At 37.6% G+C, this 19899-nt stretch overlaps 1 protein-coding gene across 1 annotated transcript in view; it reads left to right on the forward strand.

Moving 5' to 3' along the window:
• The window catches only part of SCML2 (sex comb on midleg-like 2 (Drosophila)), a 74902-nt gene that overhangs the window by 24333 nt on the left and 30670 nt on the right, over nt 1–19899 (forward strand). Inside the window, 4 exon segments of the mRNA XM_017728391.1 lie at nt 1577–1647; nt 5777–6011; nt 9963–10051; nt 11500–11743. Of these exon segments, the coding sequence (XP_017583880.1) occupies nt 1577–1647; nt 5777–6011; nt 9963–10051; nt 11500–11743 (639 nt within the window).

A 19899-nucleotide genomic window follows, 5' to 3' on the forward strand; every position in this document is an offset into this window, starting at 1 on the left:
TTCTGCCTTCCTGAAATACAAATATCTAATATATGCTTAAGTTACTGTGTCCTGCCTTTTGTAAGTAATACAGAATCAGTGTTACTATATAAATGTGTGAATAAAATTTTCATTTCAAAATGGGCAGAATTCCAAAACGTTGTGTAGAAGTGTCTTTGTTACCAGCCTACACATACTCCAGACCACCAAATTAACAGCTTTTAAGATTTTACTGACTTGTTACTAATTTTTCACATAGCTAACAAGCACATGGCTTCTGCAGTGCCAAGGACAAATGACTTGTACACTTTTGAGTCTGTTTCAACAAAACCCAGGATCTCAGTAGCCCAAGGGGATGGTTCCCTTTTGCTTGAGGTACTTGATATTGTCAGCTGAATGCTGTGCTACTGCAGGCGGTCTCTGGGTTTGAGACACCACACATCCTTCAGAGAAGCTGTGTGCGAGTGCTGGAAAATGCTGCCATTTTCTGATTGTTTCTTTGCTTCTCCTCTCTCCTGAAAACCGCAGAGATGTGTTTTAAGTGTCTGTACCCAGTGGTGTTTTTGGAAGAATTACTGGCACACCCGGAGCGAGCTCTCCATCATCCCCAAGGATTTTGCTGTAGGCCGTGTGAGTGGCTGTTGCTGAGCCACTGGGTGGCATCACTGCATCATTTTGGGTTCATCAGTGCTTTATTCTTCAGGAACATCAGAAAGATGCCAGCTGCCCAAACAAAAAAATAAGCAAAAGAGCTCACTTAGATAATTTAGTAACAAAAATATCAGCTGTTCCATTGTAGTTTTTCTTTTACACTTTTTATTAAAATAATTAAAATGCTTGCTTATATCTTTGATGTTGGTACTTCATATTTTTCCATTCATGCAAAACTGGTAACACTAATTAAATCAAATGCAGAATCCACTTGCCCATACACATAAACAGTGCCACTATTAACACTGGAAAAAATACTATGATTTTGTTACTTAGCATTGCCATAATATTTACCTATATATGCCATATTAACATGATATTCTACAAAAAGAAACCTATTTGTGACTTCAGATAAAAAGAGACAAAGATGCAGTTGGAAGGCTATGCTAATCATTTTGCTTTCTAGTGGCCTGAGGATAGTATTCATAACATATATTTCAACAGAATCCATGTGTCTGTGTTTTTCAATGTATATCATCTCAGTACTCATAAGGTTATCATATCAACCCTGCTGTTAGGGGAACTAAGATTTAGCAAGGCTAATGTGATTTATATAAGGATGCTTGGGAGATCTTATGCAGAGAATTGAATCTAGATATTCTGACTTGGATCATTTTGCATAGGGACTACAAAAAAAAAATTGAAGGAAGGTTTATATTATTTTTGCCTATTATGTGTTCACCCCTGCAAATTAACAGTACTCTTGAAGCTCCTTCGAGATCTGTATGTGTTTCAAAGGCAGAGTTTCCATTTGAGAATAACTCTGTTCTTGAAAAAAATGTATTCTACAAGATAGTTTTCCTTTCTTTCCTCAACTCCCCATTTAATTTAAGTTCCCTTTTAAAAAATGGTGTATATGGTCTTTTTTTTTCCTTGTGTCTTCCAGAACAGTTTAATTGGGATGATTATCTGAAAGAGACTGAATCAGTAGCTGCCCCTCTGCATTGTTTCAGACAGGTATGACAGTTACTATTTTGCAAGTGTGTGTGTATGTATGCCTGTTACAGGGTGATCCTAGAAAACCTTCCACGTTTAGACTGCTTGCAGACTTCCCATTTGACTTCTTTTGATCTGTAGTTATCAGTAGCTTACAGTTTTGGCAGTTGCTAGCTACGGAAGTTTTTTCATTCTTGGTTTCTGCCTCAAGCCAAATTTTGAGGGTTTCATTAAAGTTGTATCTTTGAACTCCATTTGCCTCTAAAAAAAAAAAAAGACTAGTTAATGAAAACAGATAGCCTTGTCTGAGTTCAAAAATGTTTTCTACTTTTTTCAATAATCTTAGTGGTACCATGGTTTTAGTGAGAATTAAAAATTTGGCTGATTGTCAGAGGAGTCATTCCTCTGCCCCATTTTTGAAAGATTTCTTTCAGTTCTGTCTAGCTGTGAGATGTTTCTGTAGTAGAGTTTAGTCACCGCTTTTTTCCTGGATCTCTAATATGTTTAATTTTATCTCTTTCTGAACAGAGTGCTTTCTACTTAGGAGTAAAAGAAACTAAAGTTAAAAAAAATCAAGGGGAATATATGGGAAAACAGAGGAAATACTGGATTTATAATGGAGGTGTTTAATGTATTATTTTATATTACACTGTACCTTACAAGTTTGATCCCCCTCACCTGATGGTCTGGTATGTATTTGCAGATGAGGTTTAAATCTACCATCTTGTGTGAGCTAATGACCTCCAGTTATTCAGCCCTCTGGAGACTGAGTCGATCTCTTTAGGCATCTTTCTCTCTGTTTTCCCAAGCTGAGGTATATCTTGTCTCCGTAAAGTTAAATAGGATTCATTTTGGTCTGTATGCCCTCACTGTGTTAGGAAGATAGTTGCTAAGGAATTGGATTGTTCAGGTTCATAGAAGTGTAATAGGTGTGACAAGCAGTGCATGTCTAGTCTAGTGGCTTGGGCATGTTCAGAAATTGTTTTCTAGAGCCTGTTGGTGGTCTGATTGTACTGTAAATGATACTGGCCTCCAGTGGGGGCCAAATAAGAAGCAGCACAAATTGAATAGTCTGAGAAGGAGAGGAACCATCACTCAGTGAGTCTGAAGCAGTTGCAGGAATGGAAAATAAGGAGAGAGCAACACAGATGGTAGCATTTCCTCATGCTAGATCTTGAATCTCAGCTTGCTCTTTGCAGATGAGGATAAAGGGCAAAGAGCCCCTCACATACTGCTTTCAATGAGAGGTGGCTAAAACCACTGGTGTCCATAGCTCTGAGTGGAGCTCCAGAAATTAATTTCACAGTATGTGTTTTTCACAAGGCAGACACCTCAAACTCCTCCTGGGTAGAGACAGAGAGTGGTAGGATGTCCCTGGATCATTCTGAGGTTAATGCCAGGCAGCAGCATATTCCTGGCTCTTTCTGGGTAAATGCCATACTCACAGACCATAAGCCACCATGAGCAGAGTATATGCTCCCAAGGAATGTAACTACTGCAGAAAGTTGCTCAAAAGCCTTTCCATGTGCCTTTTTTGTATCTTCCTCTTCCCTAGAAATGCTCAAGTCTGAACTGAGCAACCAGATAATGCCTTGAAGGGAGGTGCTTAGGTGACATGCATTGACTGAGATAAATCCAAGTGACCTGAATTGCTTAAGGAGTGTGTGAGTTGGAAAGAAGATCTTTAATTTATGTGCATAGTAAATTCAAAACAATTTACATATGCAGATTTTCAGTTTTTCGAAGAGTCGACCTTTAAGTAGAAAGTGATATGCAATGGTGATTAGTGTAGAGCTAGATCCTCTCACTACATAATGTTTGCAAATTTTAGAACCTAAAGTGCTTCTGCTTTGTGTAGGACTCATTTGACTTTTATTGGGTTACACATGAATTGTACGTGTCACTATTACTCTGTATAATGCAAAGAAATACGCTGCGCTGGCCAGCCAGAAAATAAAGAGTAGAGAGAAACTTAATTTGACAATTATACCCAGAACTGGTGACCTGTGGGAATTTTAAAAGTTTAAATTTTGTAGTAATTAAAAATTACTTGGGGAACAATAAATTAAAGCCTCTACCGTAAATTAAGACGCAGACACAGACAGCTAATGGAAATTTATTAAAGGATTTGTCTTAATTTAGAAGGTATTTTATCTGTTGCTTTAAGTTGTTTTCAATAACTACTTAAAATTTCAATGCCCTAAAACTTTCTTCCAAGCAGTTGAAAATTTAAAATGTAAAAGCTCCGTCCCTTGTAGTTTGAGCAGAACTTAAAGCAAGGCTATTACTGAGCAAGGTTTTATTATTTTATTTAAGGAGGAGTTACCTTTTTAGTAGAATTCCTTGAGTTGTTGGTATTTAAACAAGCTCACCTTTTCCACAAACAAAGAAACAAACTCCTCAATTTCTCAATTTCAGTTGCTTTCCCTGGTTGTAGAAAATAACAGCCTGAGAAGCAATATCCTGAAATTGAATTGCCCTTTAAATTTAATATGCTCAGGCTCCCCTTTCAGCCAGCCTTCTGTCTGAGTGCAGCATTGGCAGATGCTCACTGAGTTTTGCTCGTCTCCTTGGCTTTTGGGCTCAGGCTCCTCCAGGGCTCCTGCTGTTGATCTAGGGTGTGTTGTAAATAGTGCACCTGCAAAATATAGCAAGTAGAGCCAGATGTATTTTAGACATATAAATGTGGTGGAGAAAAAATACCACTAACACTTGTTGCAGGAGCAGATTTCTTCAGTCTTTTCCTGTGTCCGCAGACAGGTAGGTGCACCTCGTCTGCCTGCTCTGGGATCCCCACTTGACCTGGTCAGGCAGGCACAAGGGGACATAGGAGTCCTCTGAGTGTGAATGTGCATGGTTTTGGGTATTCTAACCTGCCTTCTGTATTAGAAGTCAGACTGTTTTAGTCTGGATGGGGTAGCTACTGGGTTTAAATGTCACGGGGAAGGCTGCTTACAGTTCTGGGTGTCTGTATTCAAAAACAACTTTGTACTGAAGAGTTGCAGAAGAGAGTTTCCAGGGTGATAGGAGAATAGTCATCATCTCCTAAGAAAAATTTCACTGCTTAACTTATGTACATTGTTGAAAGAGTACTGAGAAAGGGTCAGCTGTAGGTTTTGGTTTTATTTGCCAAAGTGCAAAAATAAATTAAATGATACTGTTGGCCAAAAATTCCATTAATAAAATTTAGGCTGGAAACGAGGAGACAACTAAAGAGAATAGTGAGAGACATTCCATTTCAGTTAGTGTTAATACAAAGTTTTGAACATCATTAGTGAAGTCATTGCCTGCAATACCACAGAAGGCAAATAATCAGACTGCAATCCAGTCAATCTCTGTCTGTAGTGTGTTGATACATCAGTAAAAAATACTCTTTTGTTCATCTTTAGCATGTGACAAAAAGTTCTGCTCAAAGACCAAATTGCATTTGTCACATTTCATTTCCTTGTGCTAATTAAATTAAATTGACATTTCATTGTGTGTTTGTGATTATATTCAGTTCTCTATGAATAAGCACAAGCTACAGTTTTGTCTTAGCTTAGAAGTTTTATATTACTTCAGTACTGTTTTCTTTCTTTAAAATGTTAACACTAACTCCTTTTCTCTCTTCTTTCTTTGTAATGTAAGCTCTTTTTTTGATGCAGAAACTCTTACTTGAGCTTTTGTAGAGCCTAGGGCAGTAGGGTCCAAATTTTGTTTAAATTTCCAAAACATTATTACAATGAGGATAGCTATTTCTTTTGAATTGAAAGCTAATAAACCTTGTGGTTGGGATTTTTCTTTTTTTTTTTGGATGTGTGTGTTGGTTTGTGTTTTGGTTTTGGTTTTTTTGAGTTGAATGTCATGTTTCCTAATATCCTTGTATTCCATTCACTTCACTGCTCCCCATCTTTATGTTCGTATCTTCATAAAAATTACCTTGTTACCTACTTAGCATCCTCATATTTTTAGAAATCAGTCAAGCTTACGCAGTTGGTAGGTTGTCCATCTGCCTTTTCTGACTTGCTGCTAAACACTCCAAGTTTAAAAGCTTCTTTGTATTTATCATTTTTATGATATGTTTAGGTGGAATAAAGCTGTATATTGAACTGTCTGGTAAATTTAGCAATATTAACAACAATAAGAAAAAGTCCTTTACCTTTTATTGTAGTCTAGAGTTCCACCTACGAATGATTTCAAAGTTGGTATGAAACTGGAAGCCCACGATCCTCGCAATGTTACCTCAGTTTGTATAGCTACAGTAATTGGAATCACTGGTGCCAGGCTAAGGTTGCGGCTGGATGGAAGTGACAATAAAAATGATTTCTGGAGGCTTGTGGATTCCTCAGACATACAGCCCATCGGGACCTGTGAAAAGAAAGGGGGCATGCTCCAGCCTCCACTTGGTAAGTAACAAAGCTTCTGAGCAAGTGTGGGGGGGGTATCGCTTTCAGGAAGTCAAATTTACCTTTTTGTCTTGGCAACTTCAGTGGTATTAACATTTCGCCAAACCATTGTTTAATTGAAAAAGAGGTAAGTAAACTAGTTGTGGCTAAGCGAATTGTGGCTTTTCCTTATTTTTTCATTCTTCTGACGAAAGAGTGAGCAGGTTTTTTTGTTGTTTTTTTTTAATAGGCCCTTAATATTAAATGTGCCCATTCTGTAAATGTTCCCTCACATACAGCCTGCCTTAAGAGTGTGTATACAGTGTTTTGTTGCATGATGCCATGCATGCTCCCGCTGGGAGCCCTTGGAAAGAGCTGGGGAAAGCCAGCTTGCCCCTTTACTCATCAGTGCATCCGAGCAGCTTACAAGAGGGCACTGGCTGCTACAGGCCTGGGAAGCCTCGGCAGGGCTGCTGGAGGCATGCCCCTGCAGGGCAGTCAGGATGTTTCCTTGGGCACTGAGCAAATTGGTTGTGTTCTGGGACAGGCAGCATAAGGTGGGTTAGTGCAGAGTTGCAGCATTCTGCTCTGAATTTTTACTCTGAGGTAGTAAAAAGCAGCACTCCAGAGCTCTAGCAAACTGCAGGCTTAGACTGCGTGACATTCTCATTGCCTCAAATCAGCATACGTTCAGGAATGTCAGATCAGTTTGTCATGGTTAGTTTGTGAGCACAACGAATGCTCGTGAACAAGGTATAGCTTTCTTATGCTTAGAAATAGCATGCAGAACTTCTTTTGCCTTCCATGAGCAATATGAGTGACAACATTATGCCTCCCCAAACTGAGAAATAGTGCTTGGGTTTAGTCTTATTGAGGAAGTTTAATAAATAGGGAATTCTACAAAGCAATTCCTTGTTACCTCGTGAATGGTCAGAGGTGACTCTGACTAAACTGCTAGAGGTAGTAAAATGTGACATCGCCTTTCTTTGCTGTGATTCACCTGTATATTTAGATCTACATTCTTGTAGATCTTACATTCTTGTAAGCTATTTGTCAATAGCTTAAACTTCTACACATGAAAATATTTAAAGATTTCACAATGATTTGCACATAGTTTTGCTTTTAAAAAAGAGGAAAAATAATGACCAAAATTTAAAAAAGCTCTTTCGCCTGTTATCTTGTGATCTTCTGTAATTTTTATAAGATGTGAGAAATAATGTTCTCAATATAAAAAATTACCTTTGTACAGAAGTTGGTTGCTGCAGCTTTTCCATCTTATGGTTATGAACCTATTCTGGTTTGGTTTTATTGGTAATTCTCGGAGAATTCTCATTGGAGGTTTAGTGAGGATAGATATGCTTTCCTCTTAGTAGCCTCTCAAAAAACTTGTCATCCTGCTTTGGAATCAACTTTCAGTTTTTTTGTTTGAAAGGTGAAAAGTAGCATTTCACTACAGTATGAGTCTTGATTTGCTTGTAGAGAGACAGACACAGGAACAGTTGACGTAACCATTAAAACACTTCACATAGGTTATAAGAGTAGATTTTTGTGCTGTTGTGCTCCTTCAGAAACACAAGAAAAGCAATGCAGCTGGGGTGCCAGTCTAGAAAAATGTTGCTTACTTTAGATACAGTTTGAGCCCAGAAGGGCTTTTCTTCCCGTCTCTCCTTTGGATATATAGAGGTTTTGAATGAAAACACTGGGAATTCCTGACATCATGGAAAAAGTTTATTTTTTTTTTCTTTCTTTCCAAGAAGTTTCTCAGTTTAACCTCTCTGAAGTTCTTGATATAACCTTGTATAATGAATGAAGTCATACCAGTATAAAAAATGGAAGAGTATACCAGCTCCTTCAGCTGCACACATGTACAGTGTTAAAAATACAGCTTCAGGAGCACAACAGTTTTTAAAATGTGTCTCCAAACCAGAGTGATGAATAAAACAGCTCCGGGTATGTGTGATGGGGGCATTTGATTCGTTAAGAGGAGAAACTTTCCATGACCATCAGCAGAAAGGTTGATGCCTTCTCCTCAGATACTGTTTCTTATTCTTATTTGGTCAGGCTGCCTGCAGTGCAGCACCTAAGAAGCAGCTATTTCTGTGCACCCGGGCATATAAGTTTACCTGCCCTCTGAACAATTGCTGGTTATTCAGAAGAGAATGTGAGTGCCACTCTTTTGGCCCTCCTGCCCTAGATTTTTCTAGAGATAGGCTAAATTCCAGCAATCAAACATTCTGGCATACCTAGATTAATTTTTGAAAAAGCCTTTTTGGCAGTTTTACAGCATCCTGTTCCTGGGCAAAGCTGGGAGATAATTGGGTGTATAATTACCTCCTGTTAGACATTTAACCAACAGCTTTTTTTTTCCTTAGTAGTAAGGAACCTTCTGGATACTAATGTTCCACTTCTATCATAATAACTAGCTTAAAATAGTCCCTCCTACCTGATTTTTGCATGGGCTTAATTATGCATATTACATAAGGGTTTTGAGAAAGTGATTATTGCAGCAAAGTGTTCCTGTTCCAGCCTCTGTTTTCCATAGGTGAGCTTTTTGTTGTTGAGAGCTTAATGTTCTGAGCAAATTACGTTGCAGATAGCATTTTCTCTGGTTTTACCAGGACAACTAAAGGCCAAATGAAGTTAATTGAAAGTGTTGTTTAGTTGTCATTCCTCTGTCTTGCTTGTGTATCTTTTCTGGGCTATCTAGTTGGGAATATCATGTTTCAATAACGTGTTCAGGTTTTATAAAGACTCCGGTATGAAACCGGGCCTGACAATCAGCTCAGTGGTCCCCAAATTATGACACCATTTATCAAATAGGAGCTTTGCATTCATTTAGGTGTTGCATAGGTAGTTCTGGCTTGAAAACTGTTTATTCAGCTGAAGATAGCTTAAAGCTATGAGCTAAAGAACCACTACAGCATATAATCAAATTTTAGATGAGTAAATTATTTAACTGATGAAGAATTGCAGCTATGTTTCACCTTTCTAGTTACAGATTTTTAAGAGAATTGTTAAAGGTCAGTTATGAGGGAACTCATGAGCTCTTGGCAGATTATGGTACTATTTGCTTTGTGGAAAAAATTCCGATTTGCTGTATTATGTCTGTTTCTCTGCAGAACTGTTCCAGACATCTAACTGCTAAAGAAGCAGGAAAAAATGTCCACTATGTCTGTTATCTTACTCATTACTTTAAAACATTCATTTGGAAAGCAAAGAAAGCAAAAGAATTTTTTGTTCATTTTGTTTTATCTTTTAACTGGAAAGTGGTTGATTGTGAGGGAAGATTATCTGAAATAATGTTTTCAGCCAAACCTTCTGTTCTGTTGGAATAAGGTGGTTCATCTAAACAAATTTGATTGTTGTTTTTGATTTTTATTCACTTGTTAATGAAAAATAGAAAGACCTTGTGGTTTATGTTTTTCAATATGATACATGATTTATTAAGTTTTTCTTTTTGTTCACTCTTAGGTATTCTTTGTTATTATGGCTATTTATGTATTTATTTTAATGAGGGAGGGAGAAAAAACAATTGCTGGTTTTTGTCAGTGGTTTGGTGAAAAAATAACAAGATTCTCAAAAATAAAAAAGTATCTTCTCAATAAATGAGCTAGAACCTGAAAAGAAAGCTAGGTGCTTGTGCCAGGGAAGTTCCACTGGACCAGGGAGTGTGTGGGACAACCTAATAGTCTTCTGTACTAGAACTTGCATGTCATTAAATCCTAGAAATTTTTCTGTAATACTTGATGTTATGATGAGTGATTTTGCAGGCAAGTCACTCAGAATGGAAATGAAGCACAGCTTTCTGCACCTACAGTGACCATGTTAGTTTCTTCTTAGCTACTTCTATTCTGACCAGGTCTGAAATAAAGGGAATGAGACATTAGTGAAACAGACTGTATCCTTTTCCTCCTATTGTATTTTACAAACTGAAAGTAGGGCCATTTGTTTGGTTTTTTTGTTTGTCCTCAGGGTTCCAGATGAATGCATCCTCTTGGCCAATGTTTCTCTTAAGAACTCTAAATGGAGCTGAAATGGCACCTGCAGCATTCTTTAAGAAGGTAAGAAGGAAAGCATTTCTAGTGAGCAACTTCCTATCAATTGGTCCATGGTGACATTTTTTAATGTGAACGCCAAGATATTACCCTGTTGTCTGCAGAACAGACAGGGAAGGCAAGACTATTACTTAAAATGACTTTCAACTGGATTGACAAGCTATGGAACAAGACAAAAAGGAATCTGCTTCTAGTCTGTAGAGACGGCCATTTCTTTTCCTGAGCTGAGTCTTCAAAGTATGGTGTGTTATTTAGGAAAATTGTGTTTGCTCATTTTTTGTCTCATGGATTTTAGATAAAATACATACCACATTTCTTAACAGCACTGTACTCATGTGAATGTGCACAGGAGTAAAAAAAATTAATGGGGAGTGAGAGCCATTGGAATAGAGTAGTTCTTGGAAGGGTTTTGTTAAACATTTTCATTGGGCACACACTTGTCATTTAAAATATAGTGAGAAAGTAGTTGAAAATAGCAGAAAAAGCCATTCTGTTTTTTAAACATGACTCTTGAGTAAGTTACTGTGAAATATGGAAAATTATATAAAAATAATAGTAGTATTAAAATGACTTGTTGGTTCAATTTTTTGTTGAGGTGATAAAACTCTGCTATCATATTGAGTGTCTTCTTTTTGGGTACTGAGAGTGATACTGACAAGTATGTCAGCAAATCAGACAGTTGGGTTCAGGCCTGCAATCACGTCACTTGGTGTTAACTTCATATAATTACAATTTTTTTTAGATAAGATAGTATAAATTTTCTGAGGCATGATGAGCCATGCTTATCTGTGCTAGCCTGCAGCACATCTGAGATGGGCTTGGATAATAAGGTTCTTAAGGCTGAGGTGGTAATTTGTGTTCTGTCAGATCACAGCTCCTGCTGTGGAGGTACGCTTATGCCAGTCACATTCACTTGATTTTTGTTTTTCTTTTGTCCACTTGGAATTGGTCTAAGGCCAACTGAGTTAACAGAGGCCTATAAATAATGTCCAATGCTAATGAATTTTTCATGGATTAATTGAGAGGTAAAGCTTTTACCAGACAGTTATCAGTCCCCAGGAATATCCATGCTCTGCAAACCTCTTCTTTATTAGCATGTAATAATTTCATTTTAGTGTCTTGGCTGTCTTGCTGCCCAGACATAATGTATTGGTTGCAACCTACTGCTTATGTAAATACTTTTATCAGGGTATTTCTGTCATGGAGAATTTTGCTAATTATCCCAGCTATGTTTGGGGGAATAGAATGAAGATTTTTGTAGTGCAGAGGAGCAAACGCAAATTTGAAATACAAGTAAGTTTCCTTGAATGTGTTCTATAACTTTTTGAGAGTAGTGACTATAAGTAGTAAGAATGTTGAGGAAAAATAAAGGGCTGTTACTTTGTTTTGGTTTGGTTTTTTCTTTTTTAACAGGTCATAGAAATACAAATATTCTACCACGCTTATTTTTGTAGGAACCACCAAAACCTGTGCCAAACTGCTTTAAAGTTGGAATGAAACTTGAAGCTATAGATAGAAAGAACCCATACCTGATTTGCCCAGCAACCATTGGAGATGTTAAGGGAGATGAAGTTTTTGTTACATTTGATGGCTGGAGTGGAGCATTTGACTATTGGTGCAGGTGTGATTCTCGAGATATTTTCCCAGTCGGATGGTGTAGCTTGACAGGAGATACATTACAACCACCAGGGAACAATGGTAAGATGACTAATAATATTGCTTAATTATTTTTCTCCTCAATTACAGCAGAATTTTAAAATCCAGCTGGCTATATGCAGATAAGACTGAAGATTTGATTTGTGAGTAGCAGACGAGGATGAAATATTGTTGAATTTTATTTATGTAGCTTAAAGCTAATAGAAATCACTGGGAAACAATTTTTGCCTGTTCATAGTATCTCCAGGAATGTGTTTTATTTAATGCTGTTCGGAGGACTTCTGATGATCTCTAATTTTTGTGTGCTTGTAAAAATCTTGGAACTAGATTTGCTGTTTGTGTTATTGATAGATACATGCTCCTGTTTAGTGATACTAATATATTGGCTGCTGCAGCACTTCATGTTTAACTGCTAAGTAAAGTAGTCTTTGCTTCTGTGATGATTGTAGGTCTAAACTATGTATTTAGTGTTTCTTCTGTCATACTCACAAAATTCTGTCTTGCATGTGTGTATTCTGAATGCTTTGTCTTCCTCTTGCCTTTGGGGATGTTTGTTGATCAGATGATAGTGTCTCTTTAACTAATGGCCGCTGTGCTTTATAATGAACAACTATCTACCTTAGAAAGAAGGGAAATAGCATGAAGGGGGGTATCCCTCAGTGTAATCCCTTTGCTACTCTGGGGTCTGCTCGTCAGGATTCTGTAGTGTAAGGCTTTTCTGTCAAACTGTTTGAGCTTTTCTATTCTCATCCCATAAAAATTTGTCAGGAAGAGAGATTTTGAAGAAGAGGAGTCATATTTTAATTAATTTCTTTATTAACCAGAATAATTTTTTCTCAGTGAGAATTTTCACAGCTGGTGTTAGGTGAGTAAGGAACAAGGTGACTGGTGTCACAGAACTCTCAGTGGAAGTATGAAAGGAGCAGAAGCAAGAAGGCAAGAAATCAGTAATGTTTCCTGCCCTTTCCATCCCCATTGTTTTTCTCTGTCTTTTGGCAGCAGATCAAGAGCTGTATGGAAAATCTAACTGGAATTAGTTAAGGGTATCTCTTCATCCTTGCTCTCACCTGCCTGTCTGAAGTTACTGCCAGGGGTCATAGTACCTGGAATCGAATTCAGTCCATTTTGGCAGATTTCAGCAAAGGAGTAACTACATGTGTAGCTGTACTGTCCAAAATGATCTGCTGGTACAAACCTGCAGTGAGAGGGAAGGGCAAAGTCATGTGAGGAAAATGTACCTTCGATCAGAAGTCATCTAATAGGTGCCACGCTGACCTTAGTCTTAATGTTTCTGTGCTCCCAATCTCTAAAGTGTCTTTCTCAGCTTCTTCAGAAGGTTGACCTTGTCTTGAGAGGTCATGAATGAGATGTGTTATTACAGTTAAGTTAATTATTTCTTTACTGTGGGGGTGACTGTGCACTGGAACAGATTGCCCAGAGAAGTTGTGGAGTCTCCCCTACTGGAGATATTCCAAAATCATCTGGACACAATCTTGTGCTCTGGGATGACCCTGCTTGAGCAGGAGGTTGGACCAGATGACCCACTGGTGATCCCTTGCAACCTGACCCATTCTGTGATACACAAGAGGGCCTGCGTAAATAAGTGGCATAGAATTTTTTAAATGTATTTTTGTGGCAGTTTAGATTGCTGAGTCCAATTTCATCTTCTGGAAGGAATATTATTAAATTGTTTAGTCTACTCCAATTTCACTGCTGGAAAGCCAGCAATGTTTTGAGGTAATACATCCAGAATTTTTCTTGCCTGATTTGTGCTTGATACAGCTCAAAGTTGCTTGACAGTAGGTAAAGCTGGTTATGCAATCCAGTTCTTCAGGTAATAAACAAAATTCAGACTTGAAACACCTATCCAGGTAGGATACTGCTGCTTTGTAATGAGAAACAAAAACACTTTAGGCATTAATAAAACCTGAAGCAAGGTTCTTACAGACTTGTAGTCAAAACTGAGAATTTTGGACATGTAGTAGAAACCGAGTGCAGAGAGGTGCAGGCTGGAGTGTTTTTTATTTTTGATTCTAAAAGTGGGCCAAAAGTTAACTGCAGTTTTATTGAAATTGTGTGTTCATTTTTCCCCATTCTGGGCATAAATAATTTGTTATTTCTAGTTTGCTTTGTGTTGTTATTTTTTATGTACTGTTTTTATGTGTTATACACACTTACTGAATTTACATAGCTGGATGAAATATTTTTTGCTCTCAGGTTAGGTTTTTTCCTGTTATTTGATCACTATTGAGCCATTAAAAAACTGCAATGACAATCCTTTATTAAGATGTAAATAATAGCTTCAAGAAGAGTATAATCAAGTTGTTTCAATTCAGAAATATGATAATGTTGTCAGGATTCTTCGTTACATCACACTAACATTGACTACTCCTGTTAAGGGAGAAGATATGACAGTTACTACATTGCAGGGATCTGCTTGGAGTACTGAAGTGTTATTCTGGTCTGGACTTTTTTCCTGCTGGTTACTTCAGTTTTTCTGCCTTGAATTTCTGCAACAGAAAGTGAAAATAATTGACTGAGAGTGGCTTGAATCCCAGAGTGAATATGAAAAGTATTCTTGATTTTTGTAACTACCTTTCCTGAAATCATTTAAATGTGTTAAATCACTACTTAGAGGACTGGAAAAAAAAGCCTCAGATTTTAGTAAACATGCAAAGTCAATATCCTGCAATCTAAGTACAAAAGCGATAAAGGATGGTTTAAATTTCATTCACATCTAGGACAACAATTTCCTGCCATGAGATGTGTTTTGGGGTCTAATTTAGCCTTTTGAAAGAGAGATGACATGCAGTAAGAGAGACAGTATGAAAATTAGGGAAGATTTTATTTCAACTGTCTACTTTCTTAGCCTTTTAGGATGCCCAGAGAGATTGTAGGACCTCTGCTATGGGAGGTGTTTAAGAATAGTTTAAGTACAGGCTTCTAGGATGTGGGGAAGTTTTTTCAGACCAGATTACGTGTTATATTTACTCTTTATAACTGTATCTTCTGTACCTCTCATTGGTATTAGACCGCTCATGAACTAAGATAGAAGATAATACAGAGAAGTTAGGTGAAAAGTTGTTTTGGACCAACTGTTGATAGCCTTCAGGCCCTAATCTTTGTGTTTATGTTTTGTCTTTGGTTCTTATCAGAAGATGTGACTTCAGTGGACTTGGCTGGATGTCAGGACATGTGCACAGTGGTATGAAATGTACCATTCAATATTTATACTATCAGAAGCTGTGCTAATATTGTAGTTTGTGTCATTAGAAATATCTCCTATAGTAGTAATTGGTTATGTATGGTTTGACTTCAGTGCTTGATGTTGGCTTGGCCTGCTGCCTCAAGGCTAATATTTTAAGAATGCATAGATTGTTTTCTCTATGTCTCTTGGTCATTTAGATGCTTTTAGAGATGAGTTGTTATCCATAAACAGTGTTGTGAAAAGTACCTAATGAAAGAGGTTGACATGGTAATGTCTATGCTGGACCACTCTGAAGGACCATCTGCTCTTGAAGGCTCTCTACAGCCCTGGCTGAAAGCAGATGTCTGAAGAAGAGTATAAGACACAGGAGACAGGTTTGCAGAAGTATTCCTAGTATCTGTCCATCTCCAGCCCAGCACCTTCCAAGCCCAGAATAATGCTTTTATGCTGAGTACCTTCTCAGGTACTCAGCATAAAAGGGGAGGAACTTGATCTAACCTGTTCTATTATATATTGGAGCCATCTGAACTTTTAGCACCTGCCACATCCTTTTTAGCACCTACTACACAAGGTGTTCTCTACTTGAGTGTATTTTTGGTAGAAAAGAAGATATTCCTTTTCCTTGCTGATAGTTTCATTTGTTGTCCTTGGTTTCTTGTACTGAAACAGCTTCTTGTACTTCCAGTACTTTTACAGGAAGAGTTTGGTTTTGTTGTTCAGGGGTCAGTTTTATTCCTGTGGTCATCCTTGTTCTTCTGTACTGTTTCCTTTTCACTTAGGGCATTTTTGAGCCACTGGATCCAGAAGTGCACAATATATTGAAAGTTAGTGACCTAGTGGTGCCTGCTATTATGTCTTCTGTTCCTTCCATGATTTTTCATTAACTGGCATTTGGGATTTTTGGACTTCTACTAATCTTAGGTGCTTCCTTGGAGTGAGTATGAATGCAAAAAAAATCAGTCTTGTTGCTTTAGTGTTACCTTCTGCATTTGCTTATTCTGAAATTCGGTCATCTCTTGGGTCCACGTAACTTCTGCTTTTGATATACATTAAGAAGGCTTTTAAAGTTTTATATCTTCTGCATGTTTTTTATTCACTCTTTTTCTAGGCCAAATGTGTTGTACTTTCCTATTTAACCACAACAGACTGTAATTTTTACTTTACTCAGTTGAATAATAGAAAGCTGTTACTATGCCCAAGAATATTCTTGATATTCTTGTATTGCTCTATAGCTCATTTTATCTGAGGGTTATGATTGAAGTAGGCAGCAGGTGACTGGAGATAGAACAATTTCTATTTGCTGTTTCTGTATAAATTCATTTTACTGTTTAATTATTACATCTAAATTGCAGTTACTTAGGCAACCCACCTTTTTATTTATAATAGAAGTAAAACCTTTTCCATAAAAGAGAGAAAACAAAAGAATGACTGGGGACAAGCCATGTGGGAAATGATAAGTAGTTTCACCTGCAAAGATTGATTTCAGTATTAAGTAGTAGCTATCATTTAGATGTGAACAGGATCTGGAGAAAGAGGGATCAGTTTCTATATATCCATGATTCCCACAGTTTTATGAAGCTGGATTTTTGAAGGATAAAGGTGATGCAAAGAACTCGAAAAGGTGGAACTGCTCTCTGTGTTCTAAAAATTTGGGAGGCCAAGGGAAAATGGTTAAGTAATTAAAAAAAACCAAACCCAAAAACATAATACACTGTAGCTTTTATCCTTAGTCATATTCCTTTTTTTCCTCTCATCTGTCTCCCCCTCTTCCCTGTGTCCCCTCATTGCTTTTCTCCTGATTTAGTGCATTTATTGTCAGTGAGGGCAATCTTCTTTCATTACGCTAATCAGCGTGTTGATGTTAAAGGTCTCCTTCTAAAACTGTCTGCAGCAATAAGAGTAGTACAGGCTCAAGCAGAGATTTAAAAGTATCTTATTTGTCTATTTTATGATTTCTAAGTTTTATTTAATTTTCAGTCATGTTCTCAATATTTACTTTGTGCAGATTTTACCAAGCTATATACTGGAGATGTTCTTCTCTGTTGCTGATGAAATTCTGTGAAAATACCTCTGTTTTCAGCTGAGTTGTACACAAATGTGCAACATCAGTACAAACCTAAGTACTGCTCTGTTTGCAGATGAAACAAAAGAAGTGTTGAAACTTTAGACAGCGCTACAGTTAGATCTGTGAAGACTCTGTGTCATTTAGAGTAGCCAAAAAAAATCAGATAAGCATGGTAATTAAGTTTCATTAAAGAAAAAAAAAAGTTAAGTGCTACAATTTCATACTCCTGGAGGTTTTATTTTTCTGTCAGTGCAGCCAGCTTCTCGTCACAAGCAGATCACAGTAGTTAAATCAGGCACATACAGTAAGCAGATTTATGCTGTCTTCAGAATTGTACATGAAAAACTCCTCAGTGCTGCAGGCTAAAATCTGATTTGCCACATTCTCTCAAATGTTAAGCTTTTTTTATTTGGCATTAATGTTTCTTGACATCTTGCAGCAAGGCTTGGATAGTGCTGCTACAGGGCAGTAATCACTTAAGAAAAAATAAAGGTTTTGCCTTTCCCAAAGATGTGACCTTATTTTAAGTGTGGATTCCTCGTCATCTTACCATGTTTATTTATAAGGTAATTGTAATTTTCTTGTAAATTGGAAGTACTCCAACACATGTATTTTTGATGGTTACATGGAAATTTTTTTTATTTGCTCTTATTCAGGTCTTATGGACACTGCAGTTATTTCAGTATACTCTAAACAGAAAGTTGTACTACTGTGCAGACCTCCTACCTGCAGCTTGAGTAGTAGAAGACCCTGCTCCTGTGGGGACTAAGCAGTAAAGAGTTACTAGCTTACTTGTGCCAAGCCACAGCAAGTGGTTGTGGTCCCTACTAGTGGATGGGATTGAGTGGATATTTTCCAAATCTGTGTTAATAGGGATAAGCTCTGTCCAGAGTATCAGTGCTGTCATTCGGATGCTGAGACAAAACAAATTGTGGCCTTGTGCTATCCATGCTGTGTATGTCTTTTTTTCTTCCCTGGAAGCTTGTTGTATTCTGTTGTCTCATTTTGGGCCCACCTTTCATCCTGCTTATGCTGTTGAGGAAAAATAATGGCAAAACCAGGGCAGAAGCAGTAACGATGGGGTGAAAAGTCAGGTTGTTATATTTGTACCAGTGTGTAGGGTTGGGCTTTGCCAGACTTATTGACAGATTCATCATCAGCACATCTAAGATCACTTTAGGTAATTCAAGTTTATGCTGTTTTGATAGTTTGAGTTATTTACTTGCTTTCCTCCTTGTCTTCTTTCCTTCCAGATTATCAACAAAATACAGGGGTTTTTTTGCTGGAGTTTGTCTGGTTTGGGTTTTTTCCTGATGTGGTTGCAGTGGCAACACTTTTGGAAGGGTGAGACTAGAAGCTGGCTTTTCACAGTTCTTGGTTTCTGGGGACTAACTGAAAGATCTTCCAGAAGACTTTCTTTTGTGTTGCTTGTACCCCCCAAGTCCTGCATAACCCCCGCCCCAGCTTAGGTATTAAAAGTTGGGGTTTTTGGAAGTGATGTGTGTTAATTTGGTTAGCAATGGGTTTTGATGGATCTTAAATGGTATTTTCAGTGGTTGGTTCTGTAGAGGCTGGCTTGCCTACCTCTTGAAAATGTGGGAGACTGGGAGTGGGGGTGAGGGACTGAGGGATTGAAGGTGCTACAGTGCTGCCTGGGGAAGTCACTGGGAGATAAATGGTTTTTCTTTCCTCCATTTTTGTCTTACATTGCTTGGAAGCCTCCATTTCGCCTTGCAGTCCTGTGTAAGGTAGGCTAAGAATTTTTTACAGAAGACAGAGACTTTTAATTTCTTTTATTATATTGGTAACAGAAACTGAAATCTAGAAAACTGCAAGCTGCAGTGTCATGTCTTGCCAGTATGGATGCTGAAGTTTCCAAGTGTGGTGTTGCTTTTTAGATAGCAAAATAACGACTTATAACTGATTTTGTATCATAGCAGCATATCAGTTAGTATCTCACAGCTACCTCATAACCAGAAGTGACCCAAACACAGATAGGAAGAGGTGAAATGTATTACAGACAGTTATGCTTTTGTATGGCTCTGTTGTTCAATTGAGACATAAGGACATAAATTTTTATAATCCTTGGCAGTAAGCTGTTTTGAAAAATTGCTAATCTTTTCCTCTTCCTTTGCCAGTTGTCAAAACTATCATGATAATAGCTTACTGTATTAAAGAAGGTTAATTTTATAGTTAAAACTCCAGGCTAGAACTCAGGAGATAGGTTTCCATTACTTCTCCTATGGAATACTCACATGGCTTTAGGGTAAGTTGCTAAATCTCTTAGCCTCATTTTTTTAATCTGTACATGAGAGAAGGACCAAATTTTTATACTCTCAGAAAAACATTGGGTTTATATATTGGGGGGGTGTAGGAACAATAATACAGTACAAATAGAATTTCTGTCTTGAAAGAAAATCTGGTTTTAAAAGTGAACTACTTTTTTTACTGGTCTAATTGGCACCTTCACCTCAGGTAGCAATGCTTTGTTCACAGAACGTATGGCAAAGTGAGCCCCTACCTTGCTTTGTGTAATTTCCCTTCAGCTGTTTTAAGTCTTGTCTTGTAATTGCTGTTCTGTGACACTAACTGAATGGGAGATTTATAATGTTTAAATATTACAAATCTGAACCTTTTTTCCCCCCTGCTTTCCATAAAAACATGGAGTGAAACTGTCACTGCTGATTATTTGAGGGAATTTTACTAATTAGAATTGCATGAGAATTCAGGCTTTTGAGCTGTCATCTGTTCCATCCCCTTCCCAAGTACTGGAGGTTTCAGTAGCTTCAGATTTCACAGTTGTCTTAGAGATCTTACTTATTCTGGCAAGAGATCTTGGAGATAACATTCTGGGGTCAAATTTTGCAGTTCTGTATGTGTCTGGGTAGTATTTCTGCTTCTGCAAGCAGAATTTGGCCCTCATGT

Source organism: Corvus brachyrhynchos, unplaced genomic scaffold (genome assembly GCF_000691975.1).
Source record: "Corvus brachyrhynchos isolate BGI_N302 unplaced genomic scaffold, ASM69197v1 scaffold11, whole genome shotgun sequence".
Taxonomy (NCBI): domain Eukaryota; kingdom Metazoa; phylum Chordata; class Aves; order Passeriformes; family Corvidae; genus Corvus; species Corvus brachyrhynchos.